The sequence below is a fragment of the Abrus precatorius genome, unplaced genomic scaffold (assembly GCF_003935025.1).
Source record: "Abrus precatorius isolate BTA unplaced genomic scaffold, Abrus_2018 Scaffold1, whole genome shotgun sequence".
Taxonomy (NCBI): Eukaryota; Viridiplantae; Streptophyta; class Magnoliopsida; order Fabales; family Fabaceae; genus Abrus; species Abrus precatorius.
In genome coordinates, this window is record NW_020874291.1 from 3,586,547 (window position 1) to 3,604,778 (window position 18,232).

At 34.4% G+C, this 18,232-nt stretch overlaps 3 protein-coding genes across 3 annotated transcripts; 2 read left to right on the forward strand and 1 right to left on the reverse strand.

Annotated features, from left to right (window-relative positions):
• The first annotated feature begins 1,997 nt into the window (after positions 1-1,997).
• Positions 1,998-3,753, forward strand: LOC113854781 (glucan endo-1,3-beta-glucosidase 12-like). Its single transcript, XM_027485999.1, has 3 exons — positions 1,998-2,063; positions 2,155-3,473; positions 3,709-3,753. Exons 1-3 carry the CDS (start codon positions 2,003-2,005, stop codon positions 3,751-3,753), a joined length of 1,425 nt encoding a protein of 474 aa, XP_027341800.1. The 5' UTR covers positions 1,998-2,002.
• Positions 3,754-10,317: 6,564 nt separating this feature from the next.
• LOC113854789 lies at positions 10,318-12,474 on the reverse strand. The gene is made up of 3 exons (XM_027486011.1): positions 12,454-12,474; positions 11,241-11,945; positions 10,318-10,446 (listed from the first exon to the last, which is right to left on the reverse strand). Exons 1-3 carry the CDS (start codon positions 12,472-12,474, stop codon positions 10,318-10,320), a joined length of 855 nt encoding a protein of 284 aa, XP_027341812.1.
• Positions 12,475-12,527: 53 nt separating this feature from the next.
• Positions 12,528-12,950, forward strand: LOC113854794. Its single transcript, XM_027486026.1, has one exon. It carries the CDS (start codon positions 12,528-12,530, stop codon positions 12,948-12,950), a length of 423 nt encoding a protein of 140 aa, XP_027341827.1.
• Positions 12,951-18,232: the final 5,282 nt, after the last annotated feature.

Consider the following 18,232-nt stretch of genomic DNA (forward strand, 5'->3'; position numbering starts at 1 on the left):
GATTAGACACTTATAACTTGTTTTTTCTCCTATTTTTGGAGTCTTAACTTTATTATTTACCTAAGGCAATAAAAATAAAAAATAAAATATTTCTTCACTTACAATTTGTATAATTGAGGAATATACATTTAAAGATTAGGATTCAAAACTATCATTGATGATTTCTTTTAAAAAAATGTTAGTGACAAATTTTTTAAAATGTCAATCATTGACATTTTTTAATGGTAAGAATAATTTTAATAATTTTTTCTAGTTAAAAAGTTGTCTGTGAACTTTAAGTGAGAGCAATAGTATGTGTTTTATATATTAAAAATATTTTTTAAAAAATTACCATTATTAATTTTTTTTAAATGTTAAAAAAATATTTTAATATTTTAAAAATCATTTTTAGTGATTTTATCTGCTAATTAATTTTTTTACCCTAAAAATGTCATCCGACATTCTCTCATAGCACCATATTCAGGTAATTTTGCCTTAAAGCTCATATATATATATATATATATATATATATATATATATATATATATATATATATATAACAGCCTAGAAACTGAGCAGAGAAATTTGCATATACATTCTTACAGAATAAGCAGAAGGATAAGAGAAATTACAGGACTAAGAGGAAACACCACATGGTGCCTCAAAAATTGATGATGTTTAGAATCACCTGATGTTATGCTTATAGGTTCTTACAAAAATAAACTCTATATATTTAATCTCATTTTTCTCTAAATGCATTTTTTAGTTAAATATATTCTATACTTTTTTTTCCAACAATTATATATAAAAAAATGTTGGGCAATAGATTTATTGAAAAAAATTAATTTCAATATACTGATAGTATAAAGATTTTTTACACTATCATTTAATCATAAATTATATCAGAAATAATAATAAATTTTTATTATTAACATAAAAGTTGCATTCACTGTGTATTATAATTGATTGATAGTATAAAAAATTTTACATTAAGACTGAACTAAAAATTAAATGTGAAAAAGCCTTATTTTTGTCTAAATTTATAATGAAAGCAAATAGAATAATAACGTTTATTAGTTTTTGATTATGAGTTATGAAACTGCGATCCGACATATTCCATGTGAAATTTAGAACGTTGCACGGTGATGTACAAACTTGTCCGACTAAACAAATTGCTTTTACGAAATTCTACTTTTTAAACGTTACTTACAGATATAACATTAATTAATTAAAATAAAAATATATTTAAGGTATTGGTTCAAAAAATTAAAACAATATTTAATATATATATATATATATATATTGTAATATAATTTTAAATAAAACTTTTAAATCGCTGAGTTCTGACCATTCATAATTATATGAAATGAAAGTTTAGTTGTCTAAGATAAAACTTTTAATAATTTTTTTAATATAGGTTATAATTTTTTACATCAATTTGTATTATATGTTCTTAAAATCACAAAAAAAGAGTTAATTAATAAATATAATTTTTTGGTAAAAGTTTGATTTTCCAGTGCTTGGCAGAATGCCAGCTGCATCTAATTCTAACGTTCAAATTTGAGTAAAGGCACTTTGGGAGCCAACCAAACGGGACGCTGTCGCTGCCACCAAAATTCCACTCAGTAATCACTGTTCACTAATCATAACTCACCTGCACAAATCAGCCTTTCTTTTTATAGTAACTGCAACATTGACTCGAAGCCATTGGGGACACGTGGATCTCATCCACGAGTAAACCGCATGTGGCACGCTGAACCTGCGATGTAGAGTATCTCCCTTCTTTCTCTTGCACTGGCAACCAGTACCAAACACAAAACGGTCGAGTTTCCTTGGGCATCGTGACGCTGACCACTGTGTGGGACCAATCAAACCCAAATCCCCAATGTGTTGATCGTTTTCCCTCTCCATTATTACACAATTGAAGACATGTGGGTCCCTTTCACAACACTTCATCATGCATATAAAAGAGCTCTCTCCCTCCATCACTCCCTTGCATTTGTTCTAACCTTCCATACCCACCATGCATCGTCTCATAGTCTCTGCCATCCTCTTTTCCTTCTTCACTATTCTCATTCTTTCAGGTAATGAGAACGCATTGTTATTATTATTGTTATTGTTGTTACTATTGTTTACAACGTTAAGGTTGTTTTGTGTTACCATATTTGCTTACAGATGCTAGTTCTATTGGAGTGAACTACGGGCGCGTGGCCGACAACCTTCCGTCGGCGGTTAAGGTTGTTAAGCTACTAAAATTACAGGGCGTAGATCGGGTCAAGTTATACGACACCGACCCGGCTGTGCTCCGGGCATTATCTGGCTCCGGGATCAAAGTAACAGTGGATCTACCCAACGAGCAACTCTACCTGGCAGCCAAGAAACGCTCGTTCGCCGAATCATGGGTGGAAAAAAACGTCGTCGTTTACCACCCTCGCACCGAAATCGAAGCAATTGCAGTGGGCAACGAAGTGTTCGTAGACTCTCACAACACGACGAAGTACCTAGTACCTGCAATGCGGAACATTCACGAAGCCCTTGTGAAACACAACCTTGAAAGATTCATCAAGGTCTCTTCCCCCATCGCACTCACGGCTCTCGGATCCTCCTACCCGTCGTCGTCTGGGTCTTTCCGACCTGAACTCGTGGAACCCGTTTTCAAACCGATGTTGAACTTCATCAGAGAAACGGCGTCGTACCTTATGGTCAATGTGTACCCGTTCTTCGCTTACGAGTCAAACGCTGACGTCATCTCATTGGACTACGCTCTGTTTCGTGAGAACCCGGGGAGCGTGGACCCGGGTAACGGGTTGAGATACTTCAATTTATTCGACGCCCAAATCGACGCTGTTTTTGCGGCGCTATCTGCTCTCAAATACGACGACGTAAGGGTCGTTGTGAGCGAAACGGGTTGGCCTTCTAAGGGAGACAGTGATGAGGTGGGTGCGTCCCCACAGAACGCCGCTGCGTTCAACGGAAACCTCGTAAGAAAGATCCTCACCAACGGTGGGACCCCCTTAAGGCCCAACGCCAATCTCACCGTTTATCTGTTCGCGCTTTTCAACGAAAACCACAAGGTGGGACCCACCTCGGAGCGAAATTTTGGACTGTTTTACCCCGACATGAAGAAGGTCTACGACGTCCCGTTTACGTTGGCGGGGATGAAGGCTGCCTCGCCGGCGGGAAGGGGTCCGGTCGCCGGCGGCGTTTCCAAGAGGAGCGGTGGCGGGAAGAGCGCGTGGTGCGTGGCGAACCCTCACGCGCAAGAGGAGAAGCTGCAGAAGGGTTTGGATTATGCATGTGGAGAAGGGGGCGCTGATTGCCGTCCGATTCAGATGGGTGCCACGTGTTACGATCCTAACACGCTTGTAGCTCATGCTTCGTTCGCGTTCAATAGTTATTATCAGAAAAAGGGGCGTGCGAGTGGGAGTTGCTACTTCGACGGTGCGGCTTACGTGGTCTCCCAGCAACCTAGTGAGTATTCCATGAAATTCCTTTCATTTTTTTTATTAACTTTTAAAAAATACTATTTAAGATTTATTCAAAATAAAATGTTTATTATATGAAAATACAAAAATGTTTTGATATTTCAAATTTTCTTAAAAGTATTTACCAGGATAATGCTTTTAATAAAAAAATGTTTTTTGAAAGTATTCTAAATTTTTTATCTAACTTGTGTGTTGATTGTGTTATAATGTTTCACTAATAAGGTGGAGTTTGTTTTGTGTGCAGGTTATGGTACCTGTGAGTTTCCCACAGAATACTGAAGAGGAATGACAAATTAAGATAAGATAATACACACTCTAAGGATTTGGATTTGTGAAGAAGAGTTTATTATTTATTTATCTACTGTTTTGGGTGGGTTCTGGATTCCTTAGCTTAACATAAGTAGGGAAATTAAATTGTTTGTAAAGTTTCATTATGCAGATGTATTACTATGTGACTCATTGTAAAATAGTCGCCATTATTTTATTAGATTCGACTGTTTCCATTCTTCCTCCGTCCAGAGTGTTTTCTGAGCATTTATTTGGGACATTTATGCGACAATTATTTGAAAAATTGACATAGAACCATAAGTGTGTCTGGAATTATTTTTTGTGTTACTTTAGTAGTAAATTTTGGGCAGTGTTATATAATAAGCATTCGATTTTTTAGTCGATAAAAACAATGATCTTGTAATGCAATTATATTTTTGAAAATGAACGAGCGCATAGGTAAAAAAGTAGAAGATGGACGAAGAGAATCATGAAGAAAAATTCTCATGGATGGAAGAAATACATAATGCAAGCAACTTCACTGCACTATGTTAGAAAGCTCTCTCATTTCTTGATTTCAACTCATTCTTTCACCATTGTTTCATAGATCCTACTGCTGCAATTCCTTCTTACCAAGTCAGCAATGCTTAAAGTAGTGTTTACTTTTATTCTTGTGTCTATCTCATTCATAAACTTATCTCCTTTTTCATTCCTTTTATGTTCTGTATAACAAATTTCAGCCTAAATTCTTAACGTTTCAATACCTGAAATGCAGGAACAAATATGTTATATTTGTAGTTTTTATGAGCTGAAACATATTTAATATTGATTTTATTTTAAAAAAAAAAAACACATTTAAAACCGGTTTGAATCAAACCTTTGGTTTCAAATTTTAAAATAAGTTCTGAACTAATTTGGAGAAAAATAAAGTGTGATTTAAAATTTAATTTATATAATTAGTTTTTTTTAAAATTATATGAGATTGTGTAAAGTACACATATAAAACTTAATTTTTTATAATTAATTATCTGTTGACAAACAAAAGATTATTTAATAAACATAAAAATTATAAGTTACTTATCAAAATAAGAGATAACTTTCTCTATTTTTAATAAATTAGCCAAAGTCATACAAAATGAAACATTATGAAAATTAGGTCTGTTTAATTATTTAAGAAGTGGTTCAAAACCTGTTCGAAACCAGATTGATAACTTAAAACTGGTTTTCCAGCTTAAAACTAGATTATTCAAAATCAGTTTTGTTAAAATTCAATTCTAGTATTTTTTTGCAAATTGAGAGCATGGGAAACAATAAAAACACACTCTTTCAAAGCAAATAGATGGATAGAATACTTACTGGTCAAAGTATTTTTCAAATCTTAGCAAATAAATTAAGTAGGTTATCATCCAAGAAAATATAACTTGTATAACAACATGATTAACAGTAAACTTGACATTATCAGTGAATAAAACTACTTTATAAGATAAAACATATTATTTAAGTACTTACCATTGAGCACCTGCACTGCAATAGTCAATTTTCAATAAATGCACGGGATAAAACTTCAATAACACTTTCTCTAAAGCTTAAAATATAAGAAATTCAATGGAACCAACCGTGTAGGCTTTATTGGTGAACATGTAACAATTTGTAGTCTTGGGATAATTGTTGTCAATCAAGTCTAAGTGACATGTTTTCATGCAATTATAGTATGCCTTCTTGATCTGTTGAGGTGTGGTATTGGGAAGCTAATAAAATGGACCAACTAATTGTCATGTATATACTATTAACGTCAATCTTATACTTACTCATAAGATTGAGCAGTTTGGTAATTAATTTGGTACAATTGTTGATCATTTTCCACAGGAAATAAAACTACTTTATAAGACAACTCAAGTCAACAAATTTCAGCAATAAATAACTTATATAGCTAAACTCAGATATCATTTTATGAGGGTAGTCCACAAGCTTAATCATACAACTGATGATAATTATGTACATTCTTTCATTGCTTTCATCATTGCATCAAGAAAGACCCTGAAGTACAAAACAGAAAATATGATCATTACTACTTGAATTGTCTATTTAGCTGCAAGTATGTAATAAAATGTTCAAGATTTTAATTACATTAATAAAATATTTAAGGAATAGATGATGGTCACAGTTGTATAAACCTTAAATAGATTGGTCAATACTTACAACTCCTCCCAAATCACTAATGTTGATATGCAAGCAACTGATTTATGGGATTAAGAATGGTTTTCGCAACTGACCTTTTATTATACAACAATAAATGATTAAAGCTAAAGTTGACAACAATCTTCCATATACTATTTTCATTTCTAGAATTATAGATTATCTTAATGTGGATTTAAATGAGGAAGGTGTGATGGATTTGCAATCGAGTAGTCTTATTGACAAAGACACATTAAAAGAATGCACATTGAATGTATGGATGGTAACTAGCAATATAAGTCTTCTGTTGATCCTCAAGATGAGACTGATTAAAGCCCTTTGCAATTGATACTTGATAAATTGAATGGCTTTCATACTTCGTTTAATGATTTTTGTGAGGAAAATAGGCAGTAAATGGCAAACTTGGATGCTCAAATGACCCATCTTTAATATCTATAACTACTACACTTTCTCTTTTCTTTAGATAAGTCAACATTATGTTCTTATGCTTTTATCTAGGTGCTGACTTTATTTTGTCTTTGACTTGTGTTTATGACTCTATTATATATGCATGTGTTATTGTCATGCTTTGTTCTTCTTCTCCCCGTAACCTTAATATTCCTTAGCGTTCCTTTACATTTTTCTATTTTAATCTTTTTGATATGCCAAAAAAGGGAGAATAGGAGTTGTTTTCCAGACTTTTATCAAAGGCTATTATCAGAGAAAGAACTCCTCTTCCCCAAACCTATTAATCTGAAAAAGATCATTCATTAAGGGGGAGTTATGTTGAGAGAGCAACAACTTCAATACATCTTTCTTTGAAGAAATGGATAGAATGATTTGTCATTATAAAAAATGGATTGTGAGAAAACATCTTCCTCGGCTACTAGCTGAACAAGTTTTGATGAAGACATCATTAAATTTAACCTTATGATTATTAGTATATTTGTGTATGCATTTGTAAACTTTTTAAATTTGTTTAAAGCTCTCTAAGTTTTTGAAAAGAAAGTGATCAATTTGAAAAGAAAGTCTTTAAAAGAAAGAAGGTAAGAAAAATTCATATTTTTATATAGTTTCTTGAAATGTTAAAGCTCATTAAGTTGTCTTAAATAATAAAGCATGATGTGTGAAGTAATAGAATAGATGGGTAATCTATTACTAGTATTTGGTAATCCATTATCAATAAAATTTGTTAAAGGTTTTGTTAACTAAAAATTGGGCAATAATTGATTACTAAATTTATATAATTTACCATTTATTTTGAAAACAATTGTAATCAATTATTAAACATATTAATTAGTTATGTGATTTTCATGTCTCACATAATAGATTGGTAATCCGTTATCAAGTGAATTTGTTTTATGTCTTAAAAGTCAGAGACATATAATAATCGATTACCAATTCTATTAATCAAGTTATCATATTTCACATAACACATTGGTAATTTGTTACCAATTTTTGGTAATATGTTATCAAGTGAATATGTTTTTTCGTGTCGTAAAAGACAGAGGCACATGATAATTGATTACCATTTAGTTACCAAATGTAAGATTCAAATTTAACTAACTGGAATCCTTGAAATAGATTGTAATATGTATATATGACTGATCTTCATTTGATCAACATAATTAAAAGCATATTTTTCTAATTTTGGAGGTCAAGAGAGAGCTTTATTCAGATATTGAGATTAATTTCAAATTCTAAGTTTTTCACTGTAATTGAGATTCAAGATTCTTGATTGTAAAAGTTCTTCTATTGTTTTCCTTCTCAATTCTCATCAAGAGATCTTTAGAAAATAAAGAAGAGATTGAAAAGTCAAGCTCCAAGATACTTACTATGGATTCAGTGGAACAGATATTCATATTCGGATTTGAGATGAGTTCGGAGCTTAGGGGCTTTCTCTAAGAAGAAGGGAAGAGAGAGTTCAGAGAAAAGAGTTAGAATTTCATAACTTGGATTATAATGCAAATTTTATGAGTTGAAATTCCTTAAATACCCATCAAGTTCATGTGCTTTTGCTTGAGCAAGGTCATCCTCGCTTGGAGAAAAAGCTAGATAGTGAAATTTTCATAGTTTTTTTTTATATTCTCGCCTGAACGAGGGTCATTCTTGCCTTAACAAGATTTATCACACTTGAGCGAGAGTGCTCTAAAATTACCTAGTTTAGAACGTTCAATCTTGCTTGAGTGAGATATATCTCGCTTAAGCTATATTCCCTCCAGCTATCACAATTTAAATTCTTTTAATTCCAAGCCACATGCACAATCAATCAACATACAAATGCAATAAAAACAAAACAAATTAAGGGTGTTACACACCTCCCTCCTCTTTAGTTTGTAGCCATTTGAATAACACTTTCCACTATTTTCGTAAATTGAAGTCAACACTTTAGTTCTTTAAATGATACATTGTATGAAATATACACACTTGTTAACCTCTCACATATAAATGTCACACCTTTTCTCATGTTTGTAAAAATCTCACAATTAAAATATATTAGTATTATCACACTAATTTTCTTCCTAAAGAATACTTTTAAAATTCATTTGGTATTTGTTATGAATGAAGAATGCAGTATTTATAAGCTCAACAATAAAAAATTACTAATGATGATTTTTTTTTAAATTACTAATAGCAATTTTATACTAGCTAGGACAATTTTTTATATTATTTATTTTAAAAGTTAAAGGGTTACTAACAGACTTCTAAGTGTTAGAAAAGCTTTTTATGTTTTTTTAAAAATCTCCAATGAAAATTTTAGTTGTCAATTTTTTTTTAAATTTTACCAATGGCAAATTTAGAAGTATAAAAATTTATTTTATTATTTCAAAATGACCAATGTCAACTTTTTACTATAACCAAAAAAAACCACCATTGGTATTTTAAATAAAATCATATAATGTAATTTTGTCAAAAAAATTCATATTTTAATAAATTCAAAATAAAAAACCATATAAAAAGTTGTCTGTTTATGATTATGATTTTTTTTTTGTTTTAATTGAACACAATTACTTATCTTAATTTTTTAATTATTTAAATTAAGTTTTTATTTATGAATTTCATACCATAACTAAAAAACCATATAAATAATTGTCTGATTAAGTTTTTCTCAAAAAAAAAAAAAAGAAAAAAAAGAAAAAAAGAAAAAAAGAAAAAAAAGAAAAAAAGAAAAAAAGAAAAAAAGAAAACTACCACTGTCATAGGATTTTCACACTTGTGCTATCCTTAATGTCGAACTTCACATTCCGATTTATTTGAGTTGGTAATAACGAACATAAATGTGTAACACAAAATAATTGAAATTCTAGTTGAACTTGGATTGGCATTTTGACTTCCTTCAACTTGAATTTTTATAAACTTCTTTTGACTTCTTCAATCAATCCTCCTAAACTATATCTTCATGAACTTCCTAGGCCTCTTCAATCTTTTCTCAAAACTAGTTGCTTTTCCACTTTGAACAGCATTTGTTTTCATTATACTTCCTTGATCACCTTTCAGAGGCACATGCTACCTGTTCAACAATTTGCTTGGATTCACTAATAACTTAGTTTGAACATATCCTCCCTTGGTTTTGGTTACTTTCATTTAATCCAACAAATCTATATTAGCTAAAATCAAATGTGAAATTTTACAACCATTTCTAAACTGAGTTTTTTTTAGTGGTTACATTTGGAATTAAATAAAATAAAGACAATTTCACTTTTGGTGCTCATACTTTAGTTTATTTGTAATTTTGGTTCCCTTAGTTTTAATTTTTTAATTTAATCCTCATAATTTTTCAATTGTTCAACTAAGTCTCTCACCTAAAAAATCTATTCAACATAACTAACAAAAATATAACAAATATATAATATATCATTGATTTATACAAATTTCTAAAGAAAATGGTTTATAAAATAATTAAATAAAATTAAAACAAGGATTTTATCATATTTTATATAGTATTTTATTTTATTTTATTTACTAATTATATAAAGTAATAATATGCCACCCTTCTATTTATTTTGTTAATAAATAGATTAAATTTTATAATAAAAGACTTAATTCAAATAATTTTAAAAATAGAAAGATTAAACGTGAACAGTTAAGATTAAAAAGACTAATTCACACATAAGTTAAAGTATAAAAATTATGAGTGCAATTAAATCTAAAATAAACATAAACTACTAAAAAAGAACTCACTGTAAAAGAGAAGAAAGTTCCTCATATTGGCAAGTAAGAACGAAGGGGACTATGAGAAAATCTGAACCTCCTTGGTGACTGATTTACTGGAAATGACAATCTCTGCCTTACATTGATGTTGCATTGCAATTGTTGTTTATTGACCTTAATTGTCGTTTTCTGAGAAACCCAACATGATTTCAATACCTTAGCAGTCGCCTTATGTGTTGCTATGTGAAGGTTGGTGGCCTCATTTGTCATTAAGGGTGTAGCCCAAACCCTGCCCATGTGAAAGGAAAAGGGTAGCCCCTATTTTTATTGACAACAAAACTAACACACTAAAACCAAGTGTGTGTATAATATTGTGACACATTTTCCCCTGCAACAAGACACAGTGATAGACAAATTAAATAAATATACATTCAATCCGTCCTTTGTATAAATTTCTCTTAAAAATCCTTTGTTAGTCGTTAATATAAAATATTTTAACAAGTTTTAAGAGCATTATTTTTTACATATTTTTCTTTTATAAAGATGGAACCTCTTAACAATTAATATGACAATAGAATATAACTTTATCTAGGGATAAACTTAGAATTTTGAAATTAATTTATGAAAAAAAATTAATTATTTTTCACAACTTTTCTTAATTTATGTAATTTAGTTAAAAAAATTTAACCTTGTTGAAGTGAAGATATAATTTAACTTTCAGATAACAGAAAGCATGACAAAAAATTTAATGCTTTTCTTTTTAAGAAAAAGAAATGTGTCGTATAAAATAAATCCGTATAAATAGCATTTGGGACTGAGAATGTAAGTTTTTTAAAAATTAGGGCTCAAATTTTAGGTATACTTGTTACTTTTCAATCACACTTGCAGGATGGTACTTTTCCATGCAAACTCCAGAAATTATACTACACAAGTAAAATTGTAGGAAGAACTAGAACATGATAGAGGCAATCGCCATGCAACCATGATTTGCAATGAAAGTAAGCCTTGCCTCAACAATGATAAATTAACTAACTAATTGGTTAGTGTTGACTCTTAGTTTTACTTCATCTGATAAAGCCTACTCATATGTATAAACCAATAGCTTATAAATACTGACCTTTCGTTTAATTTCTTAACAAAATTTAAAAATTGCATGCTTGTATTTGAAGCTAGGTGACTTACCAATGAGAAGTTAGCATTGGATCTCTCTATATTCTCCTCATTTGAAGTATTAGAATCCTCTTCCTTAATTTCATCCATGCTCGATTTGTTCACACCACTAGAATGCTCAAAATCTGAAGGTTTCTTTGTGTCAACAAGTTCAATATTGTTGATGTTTTGCAGGGCTTCAAGACTATCTTCTTTGTGCAACAAACACCACTCACACTTCCTTATCTTGCGCCCTTCCACTTTTACTTCAAAGCATAGCATATTTTTATCCTTAAACTCTGGCTTTCTATGCTTGCTAAAGAGATATCGATTGAACTTGTTATTCCATCTGTGATGTCGTTGAATGTATATATAATCACCACTCACAATCATTGTAAATAGGTAAAGGTTATTATTTGCTGTTGAAAAAGAGGACAACGATAAGGAGGGGCCATCTTTGACGTCAAAGCTCCAATACAAGCGCATCAATTTGAGCCCAAAAGGGCCAAAACCAGCATCTTCATGCATTTCCTTTAAATCTTGTGGAACTTGAGCTTCTAAGGCAACAAATATAGCCACTCCCCACCGATCACTTGAATGACAATCATCTGGGATGTCCACTTCTACTGATGCAATTAAGTCAAGCTTTGACACATACGATGTGCTCAAGGGAAAAAAAAATTGATTGGCAAATCGTGGTTGAATTTCCAAATACGTTGGATAGGGCCAATCAAGCTTCTGTAATAGTGAAAATTTTCTTGTAAATAATCAGAAAAAAGAATAGTAGTAGTAATATTTTCTAACATTATTATTAGATAAAAGTTATGCTAGAATACCTATAGATATGCATGGTGAGACTCTATGTTAGTTGTGTGTGTTGGATAGTATAGAGTACTCAGCCTTACATTTATTTTTCAGGTGATCAAGACGATCAGCACCGAACTCAGTGAAGGAAGGATGAACTGCTATAGGACTTAGATTGTATTTTGAAATTATGATGTAACTGAATTAGTCTTATAGCTATCTTTGATATAAATTGTAATCCTTTATTGTTTTGGAACCATTTTATGGAACTCTATAATGGGATCGTTTATTAAATGAAATTTTTATTACTCCCATTTTTACAAAATTATTAATCAGAAATTAAATTAAGGTGTTACAATTTTGGTATCAAAGCAGTTCATCCAAATCAGACTGGAGCAACGAGCTGAAGCGTTCAAGTTAAGTGTTGATTTGTTTTGCTTACCTGAATTATAAATGTTGTCATTGACCTGATAGTTTGAATTGTGGTTTGCTGAATTTTTATAGCTTAGAGTAAACATGGCTGGTAGAGGTAGAGGAGCTAGAGACACTAGTGATCTCATGGAGCGCATGGCTCAAATTCTGGAGACCTTGGTGCATAACCAAGGCGGAGAGCCAACTGAGTATAGAGAATTGTCTGCCTTCACCAGCCACGATCCTCCAAAGTTTGAGGGAGGATTCAACCCTGAGGGAGCCCAAAGATGGTTGGCGAATGTAGAGAAAGTCTTCAATGCGATGGGGTGCCGTGAGGAACATAAGGTGAACTACACCACTTACCTACTGTGTGGAGAGGCGGAAGACTGGTGGAGGTTTGCCGGTCAAACATTGCCACAAGAGGGTGGTTACATTCAATGGAAGACCTTTAAGGCGATCTTTCTAGGGAACTACTTTCCCCGGGATATGAGGAAGCAAAAAGCCCGTGAATTCCTTGAGCTGAAGTAAGGAAGCATGATAATGGGGAATATGCAGCAAAGTTTCAAGAGCTAATGAAGTACTGGCCTCACTACCAATATGGGGATGGTGAGGAGGACTTGTGTGCTCAGTTTGAGCACGGGCTGAGGCCAGACACCCGAGCTGCAATCAGTGTGTTCCAGCTGACAAACTTGCCCACTCTGGTGAGCAAGAGTAGAATCTTTGAAGCTAACTCGAGGGATAAAATAATGGATACTAGGAGAGCTGGTCTAGTGAGGCAAGACAGAAGACCCCTTAGATTCTCAAAAGGACCATACTCAGGCTCGAGTAATTCTCAGTCCCGTGTGAGGCAATTGAAATTACCTATCCTTGTTATGAAATGTGATATTGTTGTCTCTACTCCTGCTAGTAATCCCGTAACTGCATCCCATGTCTGCTTGCATTGTCCAATCCAAATAGAGGGCAAGAACTTTCTCGTTAATTTGATATGTTTACCTCTTTTTGACCTGGATGTTATCTTGGAGATGGATTGGCTTTCTACCAATCACGTCCTTTTGGACTACCAAAAGAAGACTTTAGTTTTTGATTTCCCTAGGCCGACTGAATCAAGTTGTCCAGAGTCTAGTGTTTGGAACCATAAAGAAGTCTTGGTAGAACGAGCGCAGGCCTATGTTATTTTGGCCACTGTCGAAGCCAAAGGAGAAGGAAAATTGGAAGATATTCCAGTGGTTTGTGAGTTTCCCAAGGTATTTCCAGAGGATATTCCTGGATTACCCCCAGTAAGAGAAATTGAGTTTTCTATAGACTTGATACCTGGCGCTGGTCCCATATCTATTGCGCCTTATAGAATGGCACCAGCGGAGTTGTCAGAATTGAAGGATCAACTAGAAGAATTGCTCGCCAAGCAGCTAGTTTGACCCAGTGTTTCACCTTGGGGGGCCCAGTCTTACTTGTGAAGAAAAAGGATGGGAGTATGAGGTTATGCATTGATTATCGTCAATTGAACAAGGTTACTATTAAGAACAGGTACCCTCTGCCACGAATTGATGATCTCATGGATCAATTGAAAGGAGTTGTAGTGTTCTCCAAGATAGATCTAAGATCGGGCTACCATCAAATTGGAGTTAAAGAAGAAGACATTCCGAAAACAGCTTTCAGGACTCGGTATGGACACTACGAGTATCAGGTAATGCCTTTTGGGGTAACGAATGCGCCCGCGGTATTTATGGACTACATGAATCGAGTCTTCCACCCTTTCTTGGACCAATTTGTAGTGGTTTTTATCGATGATATTTTGGTGTATTCTCGCACCCACGAAGAACACTCTGAGCATTTGAAGATTGTTCTTGGGATATTACACGACAAACAGCTCTATGCGAAACTTTCCAAGTATGAGTTCTGGTTAGAGGAAGTTCAATTCTTGGGGCATGTAATTTCAAAGGAGGGAATCGCAGTAGATCCATCAAAAGTGGAGGCTGTATTAAAGTGGGAGCCGCCTAAGTTGGTAACGGAGATCAAGAGTTTCTTAGGACTCGCTGGATACTATCGACGTTTCATCGAGGGGTTTTCCAAAATAGCTACACCGCTGACTCGGCTGACTCGCAAGGACCAACTTTTTGAATGGAATGATAAGTGCGAAGACAGTTTTCAGGAGCTAAAGACTCGTTTAACCTCTGCACCTGTTCTAGTACTTCCTGATCCACAAGAGAAGTTTGATGTATACTGTGATGCTTCGCATCAAGGACTTGGATGTGTGCTGATGCAAAATAGGAAAGTGGTAGCCTATGCATCTAGACAATTGAGGCCACATGAGAAGAACTACCCAACCCACGATCTTGAATTAGCAGTGGTAGTTTTTGCGCTCAAGATATGGCAACATTACCTGTATGGGGCAAAATTTGAAGTATTTAGTGATCACAAGAGTCTAAAATACCTATTTGATCAAATGGAACTAAACATGCGCCAAAGAAGATGGATGGAATTTCTTAAAGACTACGACTTTGAATTACAATATCACCCCGGCAAGGCAAATGTAGTAGCGGATGCTTTGAGTCGCAAATCTCTTCATGCGTCGTCATTGATGATTAAGGAACTGGAACTACTAGAAGCATTTAGAGACCTTAACCTGGCTACTCAAATTACTCTTGTTAGTGTGATACTTGGAAGCCTCAAGATCACCAATGAGTTCTTAACCCAGTTAAGGACGGCGCAACACGACGACAAACTGCTATCAGGAAGGCTAAAAGCACTCAAAAAGGGAAAGGACTCTCACTTTCAACAAGACGAGACTAGACTGATTAGATACAAGGAGAGAATTTGTGTTCCTGACAAGGACGAATTGAGGAAAATGATTTTGGATGAAGCCCATAAAAGCACTCTTAGTATTCACCCTGGATCAACTAAGATGTATCGAGACCTAAAGAAGAGTTTCTGGTGGCCAGGAATGAAGAAGTCTGTGGCAGAATACGTTGCATCATGCTTAACATGCCAAAAGGTAAAGATAGAACATCAGAAGCCAGCAGGACAACTCCAACCATTGAGCGTTCTAGAGTGGAAATTGAGTGACATTGCTATGGATTTCGTTTCTGGGTTCCCAAGAACCAGAAATGGGAATGACGCCATTTGGGTCGTCATCGACCGTCTTACCAAATCAGCTCACTTCCTGCCTATAAGCATGAAGCATTCCCTGGAACGGCTGACTCAAAATTACATCAAGGAGATAGTACGGCTCCATGGAATACCAGAAAGTATAATGTCGGATAGAGACCCCCGCTTCACTTCAAGATTTTGGCAAAGCCTTCATCAAGCTCTCGGAACGAAATTGAAGCTTAGCTCTGCATACCATCCTCAGACTGACGGACAATCAGAAAGAACTATCCAGACTTTGGAAGATCTTTTAAGAGCCTGTGTGCTAGAGCAAGGAGGTCAATGGGAACAACATCTTCCTTTGATTGAGTTCACGTATAACAACAGCTTTCACTCAAGCATCGGCATGGCACCTTTTGAAGCACTATATGGACGTCAGTGTCGAACGCCTCTATGCTGGTTTGAATAAGGTGAACAATTGTTGATTGGGCCCGACATAGTTCAAGAGACTTCAAAGAAAATCCAAGAAATCCATAGGAGAATGAAGGCAGCCCAAGACCGACAGAAGAGTTATCACGATAAGAGGAGGAGACCCTTAGAATTTGAGGAAGGTGACCACGTATTTTTGAAAGTGAGCCCAACAACGGGAATAGGTAGGGCTCTGAAATCTCGAAAGCTCCACCCTAAGTTCATTGGTCCCTACCAAATATTGAAGAGAATTGGGAAGTCAGCCTACCAAATTGCTTTACCTATAGAGTTATCCAATCTTCACGATGTTTTTCATGTCTCCCAGCTTCGTAAATACATTCTTGACCCCTAACATGTGGTAGTGCCTGACCAAATTTCTTTGAGAGAGAACCTTACATTCGAAGTTGGACCTTTTAGGATTAGTGACCGAAGAACTAAGCAGCTCAGAAATAAGGAGATTTCTCTAGTAAAAGTGCATTGGAGTGCTGACAATGTGGAAGATGCCACGTGGGAAAGAGAAGCCGATATGAAGAAAGCCTACCCGCATCTGTTCAACTCAGGTTAGAAATTTCGAGGACAAAATTTTTCTAAGAGGGGTAGTCTTGTAATGCCCCAAATTTCATGAATTAATTAGCAACTCTTGGATTAGAACTTCTCGCTGTCTCTGACTTTCTAGTATCAGAAGGAGTAGATGGAAATTAAAATTTTTAGAATAGTGATTTATTTTAGAGTTGGAATTTTAGGGAAAATTGCGTGCAATACTTGGTTTCAAGATCATCCAGGACTAATTTACTCTACAGTAGTGTCTAAAGTGTCCACTGATAATTCTGTCCAGAAAGTATATTTTCGTTCTATTTGAATTATTCAAAAAATAATAATAATAATTAATTGATAAATATATTTATCATAATTATCTTTCTTGAAAACGTAAGATTTGGTAATCATTACTTTGAATTTTCAACGATTACTTAGCCGTCATAATTTTGCACGAAATTTCACGAGATCTAGTAATCATTCCCTTGAAGATCCCAAAAATCTAGTTCGGCCACTAAGATTGCATGCAATGGATCTTGTTCCCCGATTCCTAGACCAAGTCACTTCGGAACTTTCTTGTCTTGTCTTACAAATTCCAACATGATTTCCTTGAAATTGCCACCATGTCAAATGTCCTTTCAAATGTCAACCAAGTTGCGTCAAATTCCTCATCGGCCAATTATTTTGCATGCATGTTGTCCAAAGCTTTAAGCCTTGATACTTTGTGCCGATTCTTGGAACTTGCCTCACCAAAACCGTGTGCATGCAGCCTAGACCATTCCATGCAGCTTGCTTATCAAAATACACTAAGTGTTACTTGCAAGCCTTTCTAAAAGTCACTATTCATGCACAAAAAACCGTGAGCCCCTTTTCATGCAACAATCCTTTTACTTCAATTGGCCAATTGCAAAATTGGAAGCCTTAGAACCTTATCCAAGGAGCCTAGGGCCGTGAATCCATTCCCTTGGCCATTTCATTTTCACCTTTCATGCAAAAGGGGACACTTGGTCCGAATTTGCATTTTTGCTACACCAAACCAAGAAACTATCTCACACTCTCTTTTGAAACCCTTCCACTTTCTCATTCTCTCCATCCTCTCTTCAAACCGAGACCTTCCCTCCCCAAAAATCTCACATTCTCTCAACTTTTCAAGGCCAAAACCGAGAGACTCCAAGCACTCACCTTGTTCCTTGCTTGCTTTCTTCAAACCGAGACCACAACACCAAGGAGGTAAGCCATTTTTCATCTTTACTTCGTTGATTTGGGGGAGCCTAACACCATAGCACCTTCCTCTACCTTTCTTTCTAATTTTCGTGTTGAAGGAACCCACTTTAGAGGGAGAACTTGAAGAATCTTGCCACTATTTTTTTCGGTCCAGCAAGCTTCACTTGAAGATCAACCATTTCCAGCCCTTCTCTCTTCAATCTCAAGTCCAAAAATCAAAGGCAAGGGGGAGTTCTCACCTTGCTTGATTTTGCATGTTGCGATTTGATGTTCTTGCTTGTTTTTCCTTGATAAACTCTTGTATTTTGGACTGCATGTGGAAGTGACTTGAATCTGATTTTTGCATGTTGAATCCCTTCAAAGAGTGTGTTATCTTCCCATTTACATGTCTCGGCCAGCCCCTAGAAAAAAAAAAGAGTGGACTTTTTCTTAATCAACTTGATTCACAAAAAGGTTGAGACTTTGAAGTGTGCATGTTGATTTCCTTGTCTTTCCTTGGC

Coding starts and splice junctions, on each gene's coding strand:
- LOC113854781 (XM_027485999.1), top strand. CDS start 2,003: ATGCATCGTCTCATAGTCTCTGCCATCCTCTTTTCCTTCTTCACTATT. Junction 2,064..2,154: donor CACTATTCTCATTCTTTCAG/GTAATGAGAACG, acceptor ATTTGCTTACAG/ATGCTAGTTCTATTGGAGTG. Junction 3,474..3,708: donor AGTATTCCATGAAATTCCTT/TCATTTTTTTTA, acceptor TTTTGTGTGCAG/GTTATGGTACCTGTGAGTTT.
- LOC113854789 (XM_027486011.1), bottom strand. CDS start 12,474: ATGACAACATTTATAATTCAG. Junction 11,946..12,453: donor TGACAACATTTATAATTCAG/GTAAGCAAAACA, acceptor TCACTATTACAG/AAGCTTGATTGGCCCTATCC. Junction 10,447..11,240: donor CCAATGCTAACTTCTCATTG/GTAAGTCACCTA, acceptor GTCTTGTTGCAG/GGGAAAATGTGTCACAATAT.
- LOC113854794 (XM_027486026.1), top strand. CDS start 12,528: ATGGCTGGTAGAGGTAGAGGAGCTAGAGACACTAGTGATCTCATGGAG.